Source organism: Pelophylax lessonae (genome assembly GCF_965119305.1).
Source record: "Pelophylax lessonae genome assembly, chromosome: 4".
Lineage (NCBI taxonomy): Eukaryota > Metazoa > Chordata > Amphibia > Anura > Ranidae > Pelophylax > Pelophylax lessonae.
Window position 1 is genome coordinate 500,081,052 of NC_138771.1, and position 19,422 is coordinate 500,100,473.

The 19,422-nt window shown below is 41.2% G+C and overlaps 1 protein-coding gene across 2 annotated transcripts in view; it reads right to left on the minus strand.

Annotated features, from left to right (window-relative positions):
* Nucleotides 1-19,422, minus strand: part of DDX11 (DEAD/H-box helicase 11) — a 224,026-nt gene that overhangs the window by 77,778 nt on the left and 126,826 nt on the right. For both annotated transcript variants that reach the window (XM_082257212.1, XM_082257211.1), the window contains exons 10-13: nt 18,726-18,772; nt 9,759-9,842; nt 4,329-4,369; nt 3,800-3,867 (exon numbers count right to left, since the gene is read on the minus strand). In XM_082257212.1, coding sequence (XP_082113338.1) covers nt 3,800-3,867; nt 4,329-4,369; nt 9,759-9,842; nt 18,726-18,772 — 240 coding nt within the window. The remainder of the gene's footprint in view (nt 1-3,799; nt 3,868-4,328; nt 4,370-9,758; nt 9,843-18,725; nt 18,773-19,422) is intronic.

The following is a 19,422-nucleotide window of genomic DNA, read 5'->3' on the forward strand; positions in this document are numbered from 1 at the left end:
CAGAGGGAATCATGAGGTGCTCCAGAATTTCTTGGTAGAGATCTGCGCTGACTTTGGACTTGATACTAGTGGACCAATGCCAGCAAATGACATGGCTCCCCAAATCCTCACTGACTGTGGAAAACTTTGCATTTCATTTGGAAATCAGGGTCTCAGAGTCTGGAGGAAGAAAGGGGCACAGAATCTAAGTTGCATGAGGTCCAGTGTGAAGTTTCCACAGTTCGTGATGATTTGGGGAGCCATGTTGTCTGCTGGTGTTGACCAACTGTGTTTTATTAAGTTTAAAGTCCTCTACCAGAAAATTCTGGAGCACTTTATGCTTCCCTCTGCTGACCAGCTTTATGGAGGAGACGCTGATTTCACTTTCCAGCAGGACTTGGTACCTGCCCACACTGCTAAAACTACCAATACCTGGTTTAATGATCAAGATTAATTTAATGATTAAATTATCACTGTGCTTGATTGGCCAGCAAACTCACCTTACCTAAACCCTATAGAGAATCTGAGGGGTATTGTCAAGAGGAAGATGAGAGACACCAGAACCAACAATGCAGATGAGCCAAAAGCCACTATCATAGAAACCTGGACTTCCATAACACCTCAGCAGTGCCACAAGCTGATCACCACCATGCCACGCCGCATTAATGCCATAATTCTTTAAAACTGAGCCCCAACCAAGTATTGAGTGCATACTCTACTGTAAATACTTTTTAGTAAGCTAACATTTCTGTATTAAAAATCCTTTTTCTATATGTAAATGTTCAAAATTTCTGAGATACTAAATTTTAGTTTTCACTGGCTGTAAGCCATAATCAACAGAATTGAAAGAAAGACATGCTTGAAATCTATCACTCCCGTATAAAGCATCTATATAAAATATAAGAGTTTCACTTTTTGAATTGAATTACTGAAATAAATTAACTTTCTGATGATATTCTAATTTTACGAGATACATTTGTGTATGCACAAATACAAAAACTAATAAACAGGTTAAATGAAAAAAACTGTGCAGAACAATACATTTACAGAAAAGGATATCACAAAAAAAAAAACTACACTTGGTCCTTGGGATAAATAAAGGATAACATTTTAAAATCTGTATATTTTAGCTGTCTGACTGGAACTCCGCTTTAAAATTTAACGTTTGGCTCACTAATAGGGATTCATTAGTGTTGTTTAACATGGGAGAGGAAGCAGTAAAAGAAAAACTTTCAGATGAGTGCCTAATTACCCTTGAAGTTTATAGGAGCCCATCGGAGATTTACCCTACCCATTCCTTTGTCTGATCATTAGCTTACAGCTTCACACTTATCAGGACTTTGACATCATTGCAAGTATATCCAAACACTGCTGCCTCTGATAACTGGGTTACTTTGTTGGTGTCATCAGGGAGAAGTCTAGGAACTGAAAGGGCTGCCCTGTAACGCCCTGTAACAGTTTGCACCTCTACTAGTATGTAGGCTTCCTCTCAGCCACCAGCAGTTGGAAGCATACGCAAATCAAATCAAAACGGCATTTGCAGGATCACTGCTATTGCACATCAACTAAGTTTTCTTGCCTTGTTCAAAGTATACATTTGCCTGTGTCTATATCTACTTTAAAGTGATTGTAAATCTCCGACATGAAATATGAACAAAGCACATCCCTCTACAGGGTGTACTTGTCTCAATCCAGAGCACTAAAGCAGGCCATTGATTAAGTGAGTTTCTTTCCTTTACACACAGATTGCAGGGAAGAAAATTGCTTGATTCCCCATCACAGTCAGTGTTGATGGGAGAATCCCTCTCATGAAGCGATTGTGGGGAGATGCCGTCCCTGATGGGAGAGCACAATGATTATGATGATGGATTGACTTGGATAAAATCAGCCTGCCGATAGATGGGTCCTATCTCGGCCAGTCCCTGCTGAATTGGCGGATATTCGATCTACCTATCTATGGGCGGCTTAAGTATAATTTCTGTCTGCTGCCTCATTCCTCTGCTATCTGCATGAGTCTCTTCTGACAGGTTTTCCTGACGCTAAGGGAAAAAGGTGACAGGGGAGGGAGCTTCACGACACAGACGGTGACTAATAGCCCCAACTCTGTTCCTGTGAACTGTGTGAAAGGTGTTGTGTCCCTTCCCTCTAAATCAGCTCTCAGATCTCCTCTTACGAAGCTCTGCAAAGTGTAACTTCAGCTACCCGCCCCTGCTTTCTGAAAGCTCAGACAAGCTGTATAAATTCTAGACTTTGAAAGGCTGTTGGAGAGAAAACTGAAGATAAACAGGTGCAACTTACACTCACTGGCCACTTTATTAGGTATACATTTCTAGTACAGGGTTGAACCCCCTTTAGACTTCAGATTGCCTTAATTCTTCCCTGCGTAGATCCAACAAGGTGTTGGAAACATCCCTTTAGAGATTTTGGTCCACGTTGACATGATGGCATCACGCAGTTGCTGCAGATTTGTCGGCTGCACATCCATGATGCAAATCTGCCGTTCCACCACAAAGGTGCTCTATTGGATTGAGATCTGGTGAGTGTGGAGGCCATTGGAGTACAGTGACATCATTGTCATGTTCAAGAAACCAGTGGTGAGATGATTTGAGCTTTATGACATGGTGCATTATCCTGCTGGAAGGAGCCATCAGAAGATGAGTACACTGTAGTCATAAGAGGATGGACATGGTCAGCAACCATACTCAGGCCGTGGCATTTAAAAGAAGCTCATTCGGTACTAAGGGGCCCAAAGCGTGCCAAGAAAATATCCCCTACACCATTACACCACCACCACCAGCCTGAACCGTTGATACAAGGCAGGATGGATCCATGTTTTTATGTTGTTTTTGCCAAACTCAGACCCTACCATCTGAATGTCACAGCTGAAATCAAGATTCAGACCAGGCAACGTTTTTCCAGTCTTCTATTGTCCAATTTTGGGGAGCCTGTGTGAGTTGTAGCCTCAGTTTCCTGTTCTTAGCTGACAGGAGTGGCACCCAGTGTGGTCTTCTGCTACTATAGCCCATATGCTTCAAGTTTGGATAGTTTGACTGTGTCGTGCATTTGGAGATAGTATTCTGCATATCTTGATTGTAACGAGTGGTTGAGTTACTGTTGCCTTTCTATCATCTCTGCCCATTCTTCTCTGACATCAACAGGGTATTTTCTTCCACACATCTGTCTCTCACTGGATATTTTCTCTTTTTTCGGACCATTCTCTGTAAACCCTAGAGATGGTTGTGTGTGGAAATCCCAGTAGATCAGCAGTTATTGAAATACTCAGACCAGCCTGTCTGACACAACAACCATGCCATGTTCAAAGTCACTTAAATCCACTTTCTTCCACATTCTGGTGCGCAGTTTGAACTTCAGCAAGTCATCTTCACCACATCTAGATGCCTAAACACATTAAGTGGCTGCCATGTGATTATTGGCTGATTATGAATTGGTGTTACCAAAAAATTGAACAGGTGTACCTAATAAAGTTGTTGGTTAGTGTATGTAGGATATTTTTAGTTTCCGTGTAACAACTGAGGCTAGTCCCTTCATTGGGTATATGTAAGGATTTACAACCACTTAAACTCTTTTCCGTTTCCAACTAGTGCGGACATAGGTACACACAGAACTGAACAGGCCTTTATGGCCAAACCTCAATTATTCACCATCGGTTCTTGCACAGCTCAGACTTCCCACTACCACATCTGTCTTCTGCGCACTAATGAGCTAAGGGATGCAGACTAATGAACAATCTTCCTTTATAAGTGGAAGGAGTTTAAACAGTTGGGGGCCCTGTCAAAATCATTCCTTTAAATGTAATTACCTTGAAGAGGTTGATGTTATCAACCTGACTGTAGAACAGGAAATCGTTGATGGATTTCAGAGTGGTGCCTAAAGAAGGAACATGGCATGTCAATTATGTTCACAAATGAATGCTTAAGTCTTTATGTAAAACAGTGAGTTTGCATTCCATCCCTTAAATTAACCCTCTCTTTGTCCTGGAGACCATAGTCATGGGTACAGAAAGTGATGGGAAAAATCAAAAATGTTACAGTTGTCACCAGAACAGGAAGTGAGGGGGGAATTTACAGTGCAGAAACATTACAGTGACAACTGTCTGAGAGGGAATTTCTACTCTTTTCAGTTGTGTCTCCAGAACTGGAAGTGAGAACATAACTAAGAAAAAAAAAAAAAAAAAACACACAACAGAAGTTGAATCTTTTTCCCACAATATCAAAAGACAGCGGTGTATTCAGAGAGTTCTTCTTTAAATACAGTATTAGTACATACTCTATAAGTAGGAAATTAGATCATTACTTGATCTCAAAATATTCCATTGGTTTCTCACTCACCATCTTGAGGAACTTTTTGAAAGTTTGGGTTCTGTTTTACGCTACCTGTAAAGGATAGGAGATAATGATAAGAGATTCATTAACTCAGAAATTTGCATTTGATGTGCATTTATATGAATGGATGACATGTAGACTGAAATACTGCTAGAACCAGTCAGAGGACAAAGATCAAACCGTATTGGCTCCTTCATTCCATTGACTTCTGTCTAATGCAGCAAGGCAGGCACCCACCCACTATGCAACATTTGCACAGAGTACAACTTTTGGGTGGCTTCTCTATGAAGGAACAGGGATACCCCTAAAAAGCAGCATTGTATGGAAAGAATAGCATTAGATGGACTTTACATAAGGGATTCATAACTTAAATCATAGCTCCAGTTAACTGTTTAAACAGTTAAAGAAATGGCTTTTTTCCACTTTGGAATAAAGGTTTTACATGAACGAAAAAAAAAAAAGCTGACAATTGTAAACACCCCTGTCAATAATAAATGGTTTGTCTCAACCCTCTAATTGCCACTTTTCCTAGACAGCTCGGCCTATTAACCACTTAAATAGCACCAGATTGTTTTACCCCCTTCGTGACCAGGCCGTTTTGTTCTATTTAGCACTGAGCTACTTTAACTGGTAATTACGTGGTCATGAAACACAGTACCTAAACAAATTTTAGATTTTTTTTTTTTTTTTTTTACACAAATAGAGCTTTCTTTTGATGGTATTTGACCACAATTAGGTTTTTTGTTTTTCGCGATATAAAACAAAAAAAAAGACTGAAGATTTTGAAAAGAAAAAAAAAAGCAATATATTTTTACTTTCTGCTATAATAAAAAAAAAAAAAGAAAAATCATACATTTTGGCCAAAATGTAGTCCGTTACTGTGATAAAGAAAAAAAAAAAATCACAATAAGTGTATATTGATTGGTTTGCATGAAAGTTATAGCACCTACAAACTATGGTATATATATATATATATATATATATATATATATATATATATATATACTGGAATTTTAATTTATTTTATTTTTATACTAGTAATTGCGGTGATCAGCAACTTACAATGGGACTGCAACACTGGGAAGCTCACAGTGTACAGTGAAATCAAAGTAAGTAATTTCAATACAAGAGAGGAGCCTGTACAAATATGCAAGAATGAAGAAAAGGCTGGAGTTCAGCTTTATGAAAGAATATTCAGATTTTTCTTCAAGTCTAATAAGGACCATTAAACTTTAGGCACGATCTGTCACTGGCTATGTCCACCAGACAACGCCATTAACAGATTGGTGTACCGGGCTGCTGCGGATACCATGTGATCGCTGTGACCAATCACAGCAGATGACAGTTGTAAACAATGGATGGCTTCCTTTCATGCGATTCATTGTGTACAATTGTGTTGCTAGGTGTGATTGGTCACAGTGATCACATAGTACAGACAGGGTCAATCATCACAGCCCATCTGTACCATGTGATTAGCTGTGGCCAATTACAGCTAATCACAATAATACACCATATAAAAATGGTTGCTTATACTAAGTGTTAAAAAAAAGAACAAAATCATAAAAAAAAAGAACAAAAATGTAATATAAAAGAAAAAAAAGAAAAGAAATGTATTTAATTTATTTTTACATACTGTCACCAGTCAGTGTCCCTGATCACCGCCACACCAGTTATATGAGTAAGCTGTAATGCATTGGTGACAGTATGTAAACGAAGAAAAAAAAAATTGTGGAACATTTTTGTTTTTAACTTTCTTCGTTTTCCAAAAAGTGGTGACAAAAAGTTACAACTTCAAAAAACTCACCATCCCTCTTAAAATACCTTTGATTGTCTACTTTCCAAAAAGGGATCATTTGTAGAATATTTTCCACTACCCTGGCGTTTTCGGGCTTCAAAAAATTAGATAGGCCGTCAGGATTGATTTTTAGATATATACCTTCGTTTGTGGACTCTCTTTCCTACAGACTAAATAATATAAACTGATATAAATTGGGTTATTTCACAAAACAAATCAAACAGAATACAATTTTGCCTAAATTTATGAAGAAAGATTATATATTTACAAGAAAAACACATTTTTTTTCACAATTTTTGTTCTTTCTTTGTTTATTTAGCAAACAAATAAAAAAGCCTGCGGTGATAAAATCCCATTAAAAAAAAGCTCTTTTTGTGCAAAAAAAAAATGTCTTATGGGTACAGTGTTGCATGCCCGTGCAAGTGGGTAAAAGGAGATTCAGGTAAGTTTATAAAAACATTCCATAGTTAATTTATGCCATCCTACAAAAGTCATCAAATCTAATTTGTCAGGACTATGACAGACTGTGTACTGAAGGTTTTTACTGCATGAAGTTAAAAAACATCAACCCTTAGAATCACTAACATTTCTAGGTATTCCCTATAAGAACATCCTCATTTTCTGAATTCAGGTCTCTTTTAAAAATTCACATAAACTGTAAAACAGGTAAAACCTGGGTACAATTTCTTTTTATTATCAAATATAAACTCTAATACGGATATGGCAGGTTGCTACAATACAATATGCAGAAAATGGCAGCCTTTGTAGATTTTAGCGAACCAGCTTCCAGAAACCGCCATCTGTCGTGTCAACCCCAAATGCATACTGACTAGAGCTGCTCCCCCTCTCCAGGATTAGAGGATTCCAAATCGCATCTTACTGTTTGCTGTGCGCTTTCCCCAGTGCTAAGAGCTCCAGCGTGCTCTTGCCAGGTATCTGGTGCCAGGTTGCATGGCAGCTAAGTGGGTCTGCTAGTAACAACTGTTTTCAGCTTGCACTCCTATACGGAGGCAATAATAATTTACTAATTAGCAGCAACGAACCATATGAAGAGGGTACGTCGGAAGATTGAAAAACAGATTTATAATTGTTCTGTGTAAAGCTGTAACATAAACCTATTTAATTCATTTATCGGCTTTCCTTACAGTAAAATTGTATTGTATACTTCCCTACCCCTGCCACCTCCTTACCTACCACCTAGCAGAGCCCCAAGAAAAAAAAAAAACAGCACTTTTAGATATGGGGAAGAGCATAGGACTCTCTCCTCTTTTTCCTGCAATGAGGTATTAATGCAAATAGCCAGGCCTGAGCGATGTCATTTCTAGTTCAAGTCTTACCCAGGTCATTTAAATGTCACCCCAGTGTATGAACTCACAGAAATGCTGAGGTCCATCCTAAAACAGGGTAGCCTTTTATCTTGGCGTTAAAGGGCAAATTACCATTTATAGGTAAAGTTGATCCAGAGAATATCCGATTGCCTCTCAGGTGATCAGGAAGAAAATTTTCCCCCTGCTGTATAAAATTGGATAATGCTTTGCTGGGCTTTTGCCTTCCTCTGGATCAACTTTGGGTACAGGATTGTGTATATAGGATTTCATGTTTTTGTTCCCCCCCTTTTATTGTTTCAACTAGATGGCTTTTTTCAACCAGACTAACTATGTAACTATATATACACAGGCTTACTTGAAATTATCTTAGTTGCAAAACCATTAACCCGTTTGCTGCAACAGCTATTTTTGCCTCTTTTTTTTTTTTGCACACAAAATATCATTAATTTAGGCCTGAAGATTACTCAAACCCCACAAACCATTATAAATTTTCTGAAAGCAGAGATCCTGGAAAATAAAATAGTGGTAGTTCTAATTCTTTATGTAACACGATATTAGTGCAAAAGTTCTTCAAGCGCAAAAAAATACACAAAAAATACGCAAAAAAGTTAACTTTAGGGGACACAAAGGCAACATGTAATCATGTTTTTTGGTATAATATAAAGGATTAGGTTACACCGTGTAAATAGATACTTAACATATTAAACCTTAACGACCGTAACGTGGTGTGAGAAACTTGGTTTCTGTGCGCGTTTCCAGCACCACGTTTGAAAGACACTCCAGTTACGATCTGCAGCAGGTGTAAATATTAAGTTAATAACACCCCAAATGCAGGTCACAAATGCAATGTGTTTGCCAGCACCAGATTGCATGATACAGAAGTACAATGTGATACGGTTGCAGAGAGTTTCCAAAAATAGTGCCTACACTGCTTTTGGTGCGGTGGGATTTCAGCCCATTGAAAATGAATATTGAAAATGAAAATGAATAGACTCACTGTATGTGTGTCAATAGCTCGGGATGGTGCCCACATGTGTGCCACCCACTGCAAGTGGCTTCCTACGGTGGCACGCAGACAACACGGGGAGCTGAGAGCACCAACAGGGGACCCCAGAAGAGGAGGTTCTGGTCGCTATAACAGGTTAGTGATTTAAAAAAAAAAGAAAGAAGAGCCTTTACTATCACTTTAACTATTAATAATGGGTGTAGAATTACTGTGGTGGTGGGTTGAAATTTTTTTTGGGAGGGGGGTGTTAAAGTGCTTTTGGTGTAACTGTTTTTCCACTAAACTTTTCTTCAATCACATAGGGGAACAAAAGGGTGAGTGTATCAGGCAGGGGGTCTGAACACCTGATCACTTCAATCTGACAGCCGACAGGAAGTGTGAATAACTCCTTGCTGCTGTGTACATATGACACACATCAGTGGCAGCAAAAGGGTTAAAGCGACCTGACCTAAAGCGTGCTAAGGAAACCATGCTGCAGAAGGTTCAATGCTACTCATAAAACAAATAAGTTGGCATGCATTCAGGAATTTTTTTTTTTTTTTAATAAGCTAGTAGACATTTCAATTATTCATATTGTCACAATATAAAGCAACAGTATTATTTTTCAGAAAAGCTCCACCTTTTATCATTATAAAGCCATCCTTGAGCAGCAGCCCAGTGACTGCCAAGGCTGTGATGATACCATTAGTCTGCTGCAGGCAGAACAAAAGCATTTCCTAAGTCTACAGGAAGGAGCAGTAGGGACTAATCAGTGTTAGACATTTGTGAACATAGCCAAGATTTGCACATGCACCAGGATTTACATGATTGTGTCATCTCTGAGCTGGTATTTCATTCCACATGGTAACCCATGAATGATGCCTGAACAAAGATGGCACCATTCTTCTGGAGAGAAAAGCAAATGAAGGCATTTTCAGAGGGTGTACTGTAATCTGAGATGTAATAAATTCCTGCAAGTATTACACTAATAGCTTACTTAGCGTAGTTGCACTAAACAGGAGAAATAGATCTGAGGCTTGGTCCACTTTAAACATGCCTCCCGCCTAAACACAATCACCATGTTTTCTAGAGATGTAACCGACTATGTTCCCACAAGGACTGATTCAGCTCAGTTCACTACGAAGACATTCCCTGCTGTGAACGCACTGTGTAGAACTAAAAACAGCCAAACAAAGAAGAAGCAATAGAGTTACGAGGCTATAAAAACCCACAGAAACAACTACATTCCCTGGGGTTTCGATATGAATTAGGAAGATCCTGAGAAGACATTATTCTCAATGAGATTCCAGCCCAGAGCCTGGCGACACTCACCTCCTAGGGCGCCCACAAACTTCTCCAAAAGGAACAGAATCTGTTTTATGTACATCAGGTTTTTAGCTTTGAGACGACTCCTGGGAAACAGAAAAAAATGAGGAGAGAGGATGTAACTTGCCAAGTCTTCATTCTTTCATAATTCCAAACCATGGCCAACACTACAGGAGTCCATCATGAGAGTGGAACTCATACTTACCTAAATAAGGCTACACTGAGCAAAGGCCAGTCTAAATGTATATTTTCTATGTCTGCCTCCTTCACTACCAAAAGTGATTTTTTTTTTTTTTTTTTTATAGTATACTAAACCTTTCTGAATAGTGGAGGCTGGCCCTTTATAAATTTGCAATGTTAGAGGTGTTACATGGACTTCCCAGTCATGTGATCACGGTGATTGTCACAATGATCATGTGATCTAGAGTCTGCTCCACTGGCTCCCACTCAAAGTGTGACTAGGGCTCCAGCCGGTGAAGTTTTATGACTGATTTTTGCTAGGAAATCACTTAAAGTAGAACTATAGGCAAAACTTTTTTTTTTTCATTTTGGGATAGAGTAAGGGAGGGTTATAACACCCATTCGTTTTTGTTTTTTTTTTCACCTGTGCCCCATTGGGGACGTTTTGCTTTACTTCCTGTTCATATCAAAAATGGAAAGTGAGAGGAAATCCCTCCAAAGTGAGGGAATCCTGTTGTGTCACTAGTCAAAAGAGCTAATGTCCTCTGTGGAAGATTTCCCCTCTATTAGTGTTCTGATGTCAACCCAAAATGTGTGATTTTCTTTTACATTCACTAAAGAGGGTGAATCCCACAGATGTTAAAATCCCTCTACGTTGTATCCAAAACAAAAAAAAAAGTGTTTGCTTCTAGTTACACTGTGAAGTAGGGATCGACTGATTATCGGAGGCCGATATTCACTTTTTTTTAAGCATCGGTCATGAAACTTGCTGATTTGACCGATATTGTGCCCGGAGCACAGGTCATTGGGTATGTTGTGCCACGAGCCTCCACGCACCTCCACGCACTGGGCCTGCCTGTTCTGGCTTCTTAGGCCGCCTCCCTCACCTCAAACAGTGCATGCCATGGAGGACATGCCAGCCAGCAGCCACCTATCCACCCACAGCCCCTGTGCCAGCCAACCACCCACAGCAGGGTGCCACCCAGCCACCCACAGCAGAGTGCCAGGCAGCCAGCCATAGCAATGTGCCAGACAGCCAGTTTTTTTAACCTTATCTGTATTTAGTATAAACTCTCTTTTAAATTGCAATGGAGATGGATGCAATCAGAAAAAGTAAAAGTGTGGTCTGGGACTATTTCTCGACTCAACCATCCCCAAGAAAAGCAGCAGTGTGCAACACATGCACAAACAATTTTGAGCATGGGATCAGCAACTGAAAAAAATCAAAAATACGTCAAATGTTTGGGCCCATCTAAGAGTTCATCGTGTTGAATTATATAATGCAGCACAGAAAAAACAAACTGAATAACAAAGTGAAATACCTCCACTATCCCAGACAACAATAACCGATATATTTCAGGAAAAAAAAAAAATCAGTGGCTAAATTCAGATTGGAAGATCCCAACTGCTAGACAGAGCAATCACAGAGATGATGGTCACTGATAACCAGCCATGTACAATGGTGTCTGACTCTGGATTTAAGCAGTTGATGTCCATACCTGACCCAAGGTACACACTGAAGAGTGAAAAGTATTATCTAACGGAAATGCTCGGAAAGATTCACCAAAAGGTCGTTGAGAAAGTAAAGACTATGCTGCAACCAGAGAATGCTGGCAACCCGCTCTCATTCGCAACTGACTGCTGATTAGGACAAACCGATTCACTAATGAGTCTTACATGAATGGGGCTTATAGGAATGAGGCTTGCTGAAGTGTCAGACCTCAGTTGCATGGCACACACCCTGCAACTTGTGGTAAATGATGGTCTGTCAAGCCAGAGAGCTTTGATTGATATAAGTGGCATGCTGAAGAGGTCATTTCCACTGATCAATCCTTGCCAAGCAGCGACTGAGGTTATTCAGGAAGACCTTGGCCTACCCAAAAACAACTTGATTCGGGCTGTTACAACACGATGGAACTCAACACTTCACATGCTGCAAAGACTGCTGGAACAGAACCGAGCATTAACCATCTATTCAGGTGAATATGGAGGATATTCTTGTCCTACTGCTGATCAGTGGGACATTGTAGCCAATGTCATTGAGACCCTCCTCCAATAGAGGAAGGAACACCAGAGATGAGTCATTACGACTCATGTGTGTCATCTGTCATCCCATGTGTGAGAGTGCTGAAAATGCTTCTTAACCACTTGCCTACAGTGCACTTTCACCCCCTTCCTGCCCAGACCGATTTTCAGCTTTCAGCGCTCTCACACTTTGACTGAGAATTACTCAGTCATGCAACACTGTACCCATACAAAAATTGTGTCCTTTTTTTCACACAAATAGAGCTTTCTTTTGATGGTATTTGATCAATACTGGGTTTTTTATTTTTTGTGCTATAAATAAAAAAAGACTGAAAATATCGTGAAAAAACGCATTTTTCTTTGTTTCTGTCATAAAATTTTGCAAATTAGTCATTTTTCTTCACAAATTTTGGCCAAAATGTATACTGCTACTTATCTTTGGTAAAAAAAACCCAAGTAAGTATATATTATTTGGTCTTTGTGAAAGTTATAGAGTCCACAAGTTATGGTGCTATTCATTGAAAATTGATCACACTTGATCACACCTGATGTACTGAAGGCCTATCTCATTTCTTGAGACACTAAAAGGTCAGGAAAGTACAAATACCCCCCAAATGACCCCTTTTTGGAAAGTAGACATTCCAAGGTATTTAATAAGGGGCATGATGAGTTTTTTGAAGTTGTAATTTTTTCCCACAATGCTTTGCAAAATGAAGATTTCTTTTTTTTTTTTTTTTTTTTTTTTACAAATTGCCGTATTAACAGGTTATTTCTCTCACACAGCACATGTATACTTTCAACTACACCCCAAAACACATTCTACTACTCCTCCTGAGTATGGCGATACCACATGTGTGAGACTTTTTCACAGCCTGGCCACATACAGAGGCCTAACATCCGAGTAGCAGCGTCCGGCATTCTAGGAGCACAAATTACACATATCATTTCCTGACAACCTATCGCACTTTTGAAGGCCCTGGAGCACCAGGACAATGGAAACCCCCATAAAATGACCCCATTTTGGAAAGCAAACAGCCCAACGTATAATTTTTGAGGCATAATGAGTCTTTTGAATATGTCATTTTTTTCCACAAGTTTTTGGAAAATGTGGAAAGAAAATGAAAACACATTTTTTTTACACAAAGCTGTCCATTTATGCAATATTTCTAACACATCGCATGTACATAGCAAAACTTGCACCCCAAAATACATTCTGCTACTCCTCCTGAGTATGGCGATACCACATGTGTAACACTTTTTCACAGCCTGGCCACATACATAGGCCTCACATCCAAGTAGCGCTTTACACAAAGTTGTCCATTTATCCACTTTAAGACTGGGCCTATTTTTGACACTTGGTGTTTACAAGCTAAAATCATTTTTTTTTGCTAGAAAACTACTTTGAACCCCCAAACATTATATATTTTTTTTTAGCAGAGACCCTAGAGAATAAAATGGAGATCGTTGCAATATTTTTTTATCACACCATATTTGCGCAGCAGTCTTCCAAATGCGATTTTTTTGAAAAAAATTCACTTTTTTGAACTAAAAAATAAGAAAACAGTAAATTTAGCCCAATTTTTTTCCATAATGTGAAAGATAATGTTATGCCGAGTAATTAGATACCCAACATGTCATGCTTCAAAATTGTGCATGCTCACAGAATGGCGCCAAACATTGGTACTTAAAAATCCCCATAGGCAACATTTTAAAAATTTCTGCAGGTTACTAGCTTAGAGTTACAGAGGAGGTCTAGGGCTCAAATTATTGCACTCGCTCTAACGATCGCGGCGATACCTCAAATGTATGGTTTGAACACCGTTTACATATGTGGGCGGGACTTGCGTATGCGTTTGCTTCTGCGCGTGAGCTAACGGGGACAGGGCGCTTTAATTTTTTTTTTTTTTTCCTATTTATTTTATTTATTATTTTTTTATTTTTACACAGTTAAAAAAAAAAAAATGTTTTGATCATTTTTATTCCTATTACAAGGAATGTAAACATCCCTTGTAATAGAAATAGGCATGACAGGTCCTCTTTATTGTGAGATCTGGGGTCAAAAAGACCTCACACCTCACAACTACACTAAAAAAGAAAAAAAAAAAAAAAAATTGTTGAAAGAGGAAAAAAAAAAAGCGGCCCTTTAAACCGGTTGCTAGGCAACGTCTTTTGACGTAGCTCCGGTCCTCCAAGACCATAGAGTTGAGTGAGGGCCATCTTGCCCTCACTCGACTTCCTGTCTCTGAGGATCCGGGACCGGATAGTTTTCCCCGCTGCCGGCGGGTCCGGTAAGCTGGGAAAACGTCTGGGACGCGGCAGGAGGGGGGGGGGGCACCTCTTCCCCTGCACCGTAAGGGTAATTCCGCGGCGAATCCGCCACTGGGACCACCCTTATCTGAAAGCTGACCGCCCGCCGTTTCAAAAAATACCGGGGTTATGGGGGCTATCTGCTGCCATAACCCCAGTATTTAGCTTTTAATGGCCGACGCATATAGTCGTTAGGCGGTCAGTAAGTGATTGCATGTATATGGCAAACCGGTGACGATGACTGACGGGGTGACAGGTGACGATGACTGATGGGGTGACAGGTGACGATGACTGATGGGGTGACAGGTGACGATGATTGATGAGGTGACAGGTGATGATGATTGATGAGGTGACAGGTGACGATGATTGATGGGGTGACAGGTGACGATGATTGATGAGGTGACAGGTGATGATGATTGATGGGGTGACAGATGACGATGATTGATGGGGTGACAGATGACAGTCACTGACGGGGTGACATGTGACGATGATTGATGGGGTGACAAGTGACGATCACTGATGGGGTGTCAAGTGACGATGACTGATGGGGTGACAGGTGACGATGACTGATGGGGTGACAGGTGACGGTGATTGATGGGGTGACAGGTGACGGTGATTGATGGGGTGACAGGTGACGGGCGATGGTCACTGATGGGTGACAGGTGACGGGCGATGGTGCACGGCGGTACTGATGGCAGTCTCTGGTGACCGGTGAACTTTAGGCTATGTTCACATGTGAGCGTAGCGATCACGGGCAGAATCACTGCGATTCCGCCCGTGATCCAGAAATCATTGCAAATGGCGGGACGCCTGTGCGTTGCCTGTGATTTGCAATAGCACCCCAAACGCTGTGTGATGTTGCTGCGATTTCCGCCTGCCGAATCGCGGTAACATCACGCAAACAACGCATGACACTCCAAAGAAACTCTTGTACCTTTTCTGGGCGTCATGCGATGCTTGCGCGATGTTACCGCGATTCGGCAGGCGGAAATGGCGGCAACATCGCACAGCGTTTGGGGTGCTATTGCAAATCACGGGCAACGCACAGGCGTCCCGCGATTTGCAATGATTTCCGGATCGCGGGCAGAATCGCGGTGATTCTGCCTGCGATCGCTGCGCTCAAATGTGAACGTTATGGGTGTCAATTTCTGGGCACTGATGAGGTGACTGTTGGGTGACAGGTGATATTGGGGGGGGGGGAGCTGAGGACTGTGTGGGGGGACCTTTATTAGTGTGATTTTTACTTTTTACAGGTGTACAGAGCAGTAACTCACTATTTCTAGCTCTTTTCCCCTCATACTGGAAACTGTATGAGGAGAGAAGAGCTAGTAACAGTCAGTTACTGCTCTGTGTTTACATTTTGTGATCGGCTGTGAATGGATTCACAGCCGATCACATAGTAAACAGTCACTGTCAGTGACTGTTTACTACCGCCGGTGACAGCTGTGTTCCTACGGAACACAGTGCCACCGACACGACCGCGCTGCGCGCTCCCGATCGCGCATGCGCGGTCATCTGGTGGGCGCCTTCATTGTGATCGGCTGTGTCATTGGAACACAGCCGATCACGTGGGAAACAGCCACGCCCATTGGCTGTTTCCCCCCTGCCGGTGACGGGGGGTGTCCCGGGGACACCCCGACACCGACAGTGCAGGGCGGCGTGCACGCGATCGCGCGCCTGCCCTGCTTAAAGTGCCGCCGTCATATGACGGCGGCCCAGGATAATGGTCGCTCCGCTCCGCCGTCATATGACGGCGGGCGGGCGGCAAGCGGTTAAAGAGAATGAAGGACCCAACACAAGTGGCATTAAAACATGTAGGCAGGTCATGAGGGACAGCCTCACCAAATGTTTTGAGAAGCATGAAGAGAATAAAAATGTGCTGGCATGTCTTTTGGATCTTCGATACAAGAATCATGCTTTCTCTTCTGATGATGTATTGGTCAAGGCAAAACAATGGCTGACAGAAGATATTCAACAGGAGGTGCAAGGAGGTTTCCTGCCGAAATGTCAAGTCAGGAATAGCATGTTTTTAATCTGGAAGAGCAGGATGCTGCAAAAACAGACACATTTCTGCAAGCGCACAAAAAAACAATGGTTCGTCTCTTTACTCTTCTTCTCTATGTGCCCTTTTCACACCACAACATGCATGAAAACTGACTGAATTGCACATGAAAACTGATGTGAAACGGATGTCTCTGCAAGTGAAATCTGTGTGGTTTTCCCATTAGCTTTCATGCAGGTATGGTTTGAAAAACGAGCCCTTAATGTTACCAATTTTAATAAACATTAACATGTACCAGATGTGTAAAAAATTGTGTTGATTTTTCAAAACTTTAAATGTACAGAATAACGGCACCTAATATCGTCCTGAGGGGTGACCGAAAAATCGATATCAGTCGATCCCTACTGTAAAGTTTTTTTTTTTTTTTTTTTTTGGTTTTAGATAGTGGAGAAGTATTAGAATGTTTGTCCTTTTTCATTGTAGTCTATGTCCCCGTTAAGGAGACCCCCCCCCCCTTTCTATTTGTCCTGTTTACTATTATCATTGAAAGAGAAAGTAAACGTAAATCCCACGTTTTGGGTTGTCCCCAGAAAAGTAAAGTAAAATGAAAATTTTCCAGTGGGGACACTAGTTTAGTGACCTGGGGGTCCCCAAGAAATTCCTTAAATTTGCAGGAATTTCCTCTCACTTCCTGTTTGGCTATTGGAAAGGAAGTGAAGAGAAATCTCCACAATAGGACAGAAATGGCGAAAAAAAAAAAAATCTGACAAAGGTTATTACCCTCCTTTATCCAAAATGGAAAAAAAAAAAGTTTTGCCCCTAGTTACACTTTAAATGACCATTTCCTCTGAACGAAAAACACTTTCCTGCTCTCCATTCTCCACTGTTTTGTGCTGCTAGAGCAGAGAAACACAATGTAGATAATTGAGTGTTTCATTGTAATAGAGATGATTGAGGGCTTGGCTTTATTGTAACATACATGATTAAAGACTATATTGTAATGTAGATAAAGTGGTACTTAGGTCACCTTTCAAAAAATGAAAAGCCAGCAGCTACAAAAACTGTAGCTTCTGATTTTTATTAAACAAACACTCAACCTGTCCAAGGATCCAGCGATGTGCTCACCTAGCCAGTTTCTTCACCGGGATTCGGACCCCAGCACCTGTGGGCAGCCGGTTGTGACTGCTTACAACTTCACAGCCAGATGCTCACTGCGCTTGCCCTATCTGAATGGCCCCACAGCTTACAGGGATCTTTGACGTGTGCCAGAAGGCTGAGCTAAGGCTGAGGTGGAAGGGTGGGGGACCAAACTTCTGCTCGGATTACCGTGGCTATTCGACCGGAAGTGGAAACCGGTACCTGTCAAAACCAGGTACCTGCTCCACCCCCCCCCCCCAAAAAAAAATAAAAGTGGTGTGCCAAATGTGAAGGAGGAGGAAGAGCGGAACTTCCCTTTTTGTGTGAAGTTCCACTTTAATGGCTTGGCTATATTTAAATTTAGATGATTGAGTGTTTGCCAGTATTTTAAAACGTAGATGAAAGGCTTGGCTGTATTCCAGCAGCATACATTTTATAGGAGCAAAAGACAGTTTAGCCCCTTTCAAACAGGCCAGATCGGTTTTTATTCAGCAATGGATGTGTCTCCTGAGCCGAGCAGAGCGGCCGAATGAAAGGTCCATGCCTGCTCCATCTATGCAGAGTGGACACAGCCTGCTGTATTCTATGGGCAGTCGGAGGTAAACGGACCGGCTGCCCCCTGATTTGATCAGCCAGAGGGGAACAGATCAGACAGAAGCCAGGTGTAAAGGAACACAAGTCCGTTTATATCCGATGCTCCATAGAGGAGAAGGGAGGGTCTAGCTTAAGAACTGACAGCTGGACCAGATTGGACCTCTTGTGTGAACAGAGGCCTTACATTTAAAAGGCAATGAACTAGGCAGGACTGATAATCTTTCTGATAATGCAGAAGCACAGGACACAATAAGCTCACTGGATTTCTTTCAGGATTACCAGGCTTTTTTTTTTTTTTTTTTTGCAGATACTGAACAAATATAACAAAACACTTCCAATGGTATATTCAGCAGACCAAAAGGGAGCTAACAAGAACAGTTCACTGTTAAGGTTTGCGTACACTTTAATGCCATCTTCACATAAGAGCCGCCTTCATTCAAGGCCCTCCAGATGTCTGCCAAATGTATTCTATGAGTGTGTATATGTTTAAGCAAAGCCCTGCGAGCTGGCAGGACATCAGTGAAGCAGTGACATCAAATAGGCTTTATACAGTGTTAAAAGCAGGACAAGCATTTGTGCACAGCAAACAAAATAGCTTAGCCATCGCAGCTGGAACACGAGCGGTGAGCTGTCATCTTCAGTAATGGAAGAAAATAACTAGGGAAATGAACATGTTACAGGAAGCAGATTACAGAGCCAATTACAGTATCATTATAGAGAATACCTGTATCGCTCCATGTACTGGGCCAGCTGGGAGTGAGCCTGGCAGAACTGCAATGAAAGAGAGGGAGAGAGAGCACTTAGTCCCGGGACCAACCAAGTTAGCAGGGAGTCCAGCCAAAAACACAGCTCTAAACATAAAAAAAAAATATTGCAATTACTCTGCGCTTTGTGGCATATTGGTAATCTTTGGCAAGATTTGTGTGCAGGGAAATAATGAACAAGCAAGGCTGAGCGGTGCGCCGCATGCCCCAGCATTCCCTCATCTTTCAATACACGCATCGTACAAAGCAAACTAATTCAGCTGTAATCTAAAGACATCGTAAAGAGGAGCAGTAAAATGGGTTGTGCTGTGTATAATCACACACAGACGTTTTAATTGTTATAACAACTACTCGTGGAGCTGTTCCAGCTAAATTCCCTGAATCTGTTCTCTGTACAGTACAGTTAAAGTAGTATTAAACCTCAAAGCAAACATTTTTTAGATTGCAACATTAGATGTGATGGTTGTATTAATTTCCTTTTTTAGGATTTCTTCTAGTTCCATCTGGTAATCCAGCCAGCAAATGGGTTTTTCACATCACAAACTCTCCAGCAGGAAGCATCAGTTAACATGGATACGACAAACTACCTAAAGCCCACTCACCGCATGGGTCAACTGCTCGCTTTTGTCTAGAGCAGGGGTCTCCAAACTTTCTAAA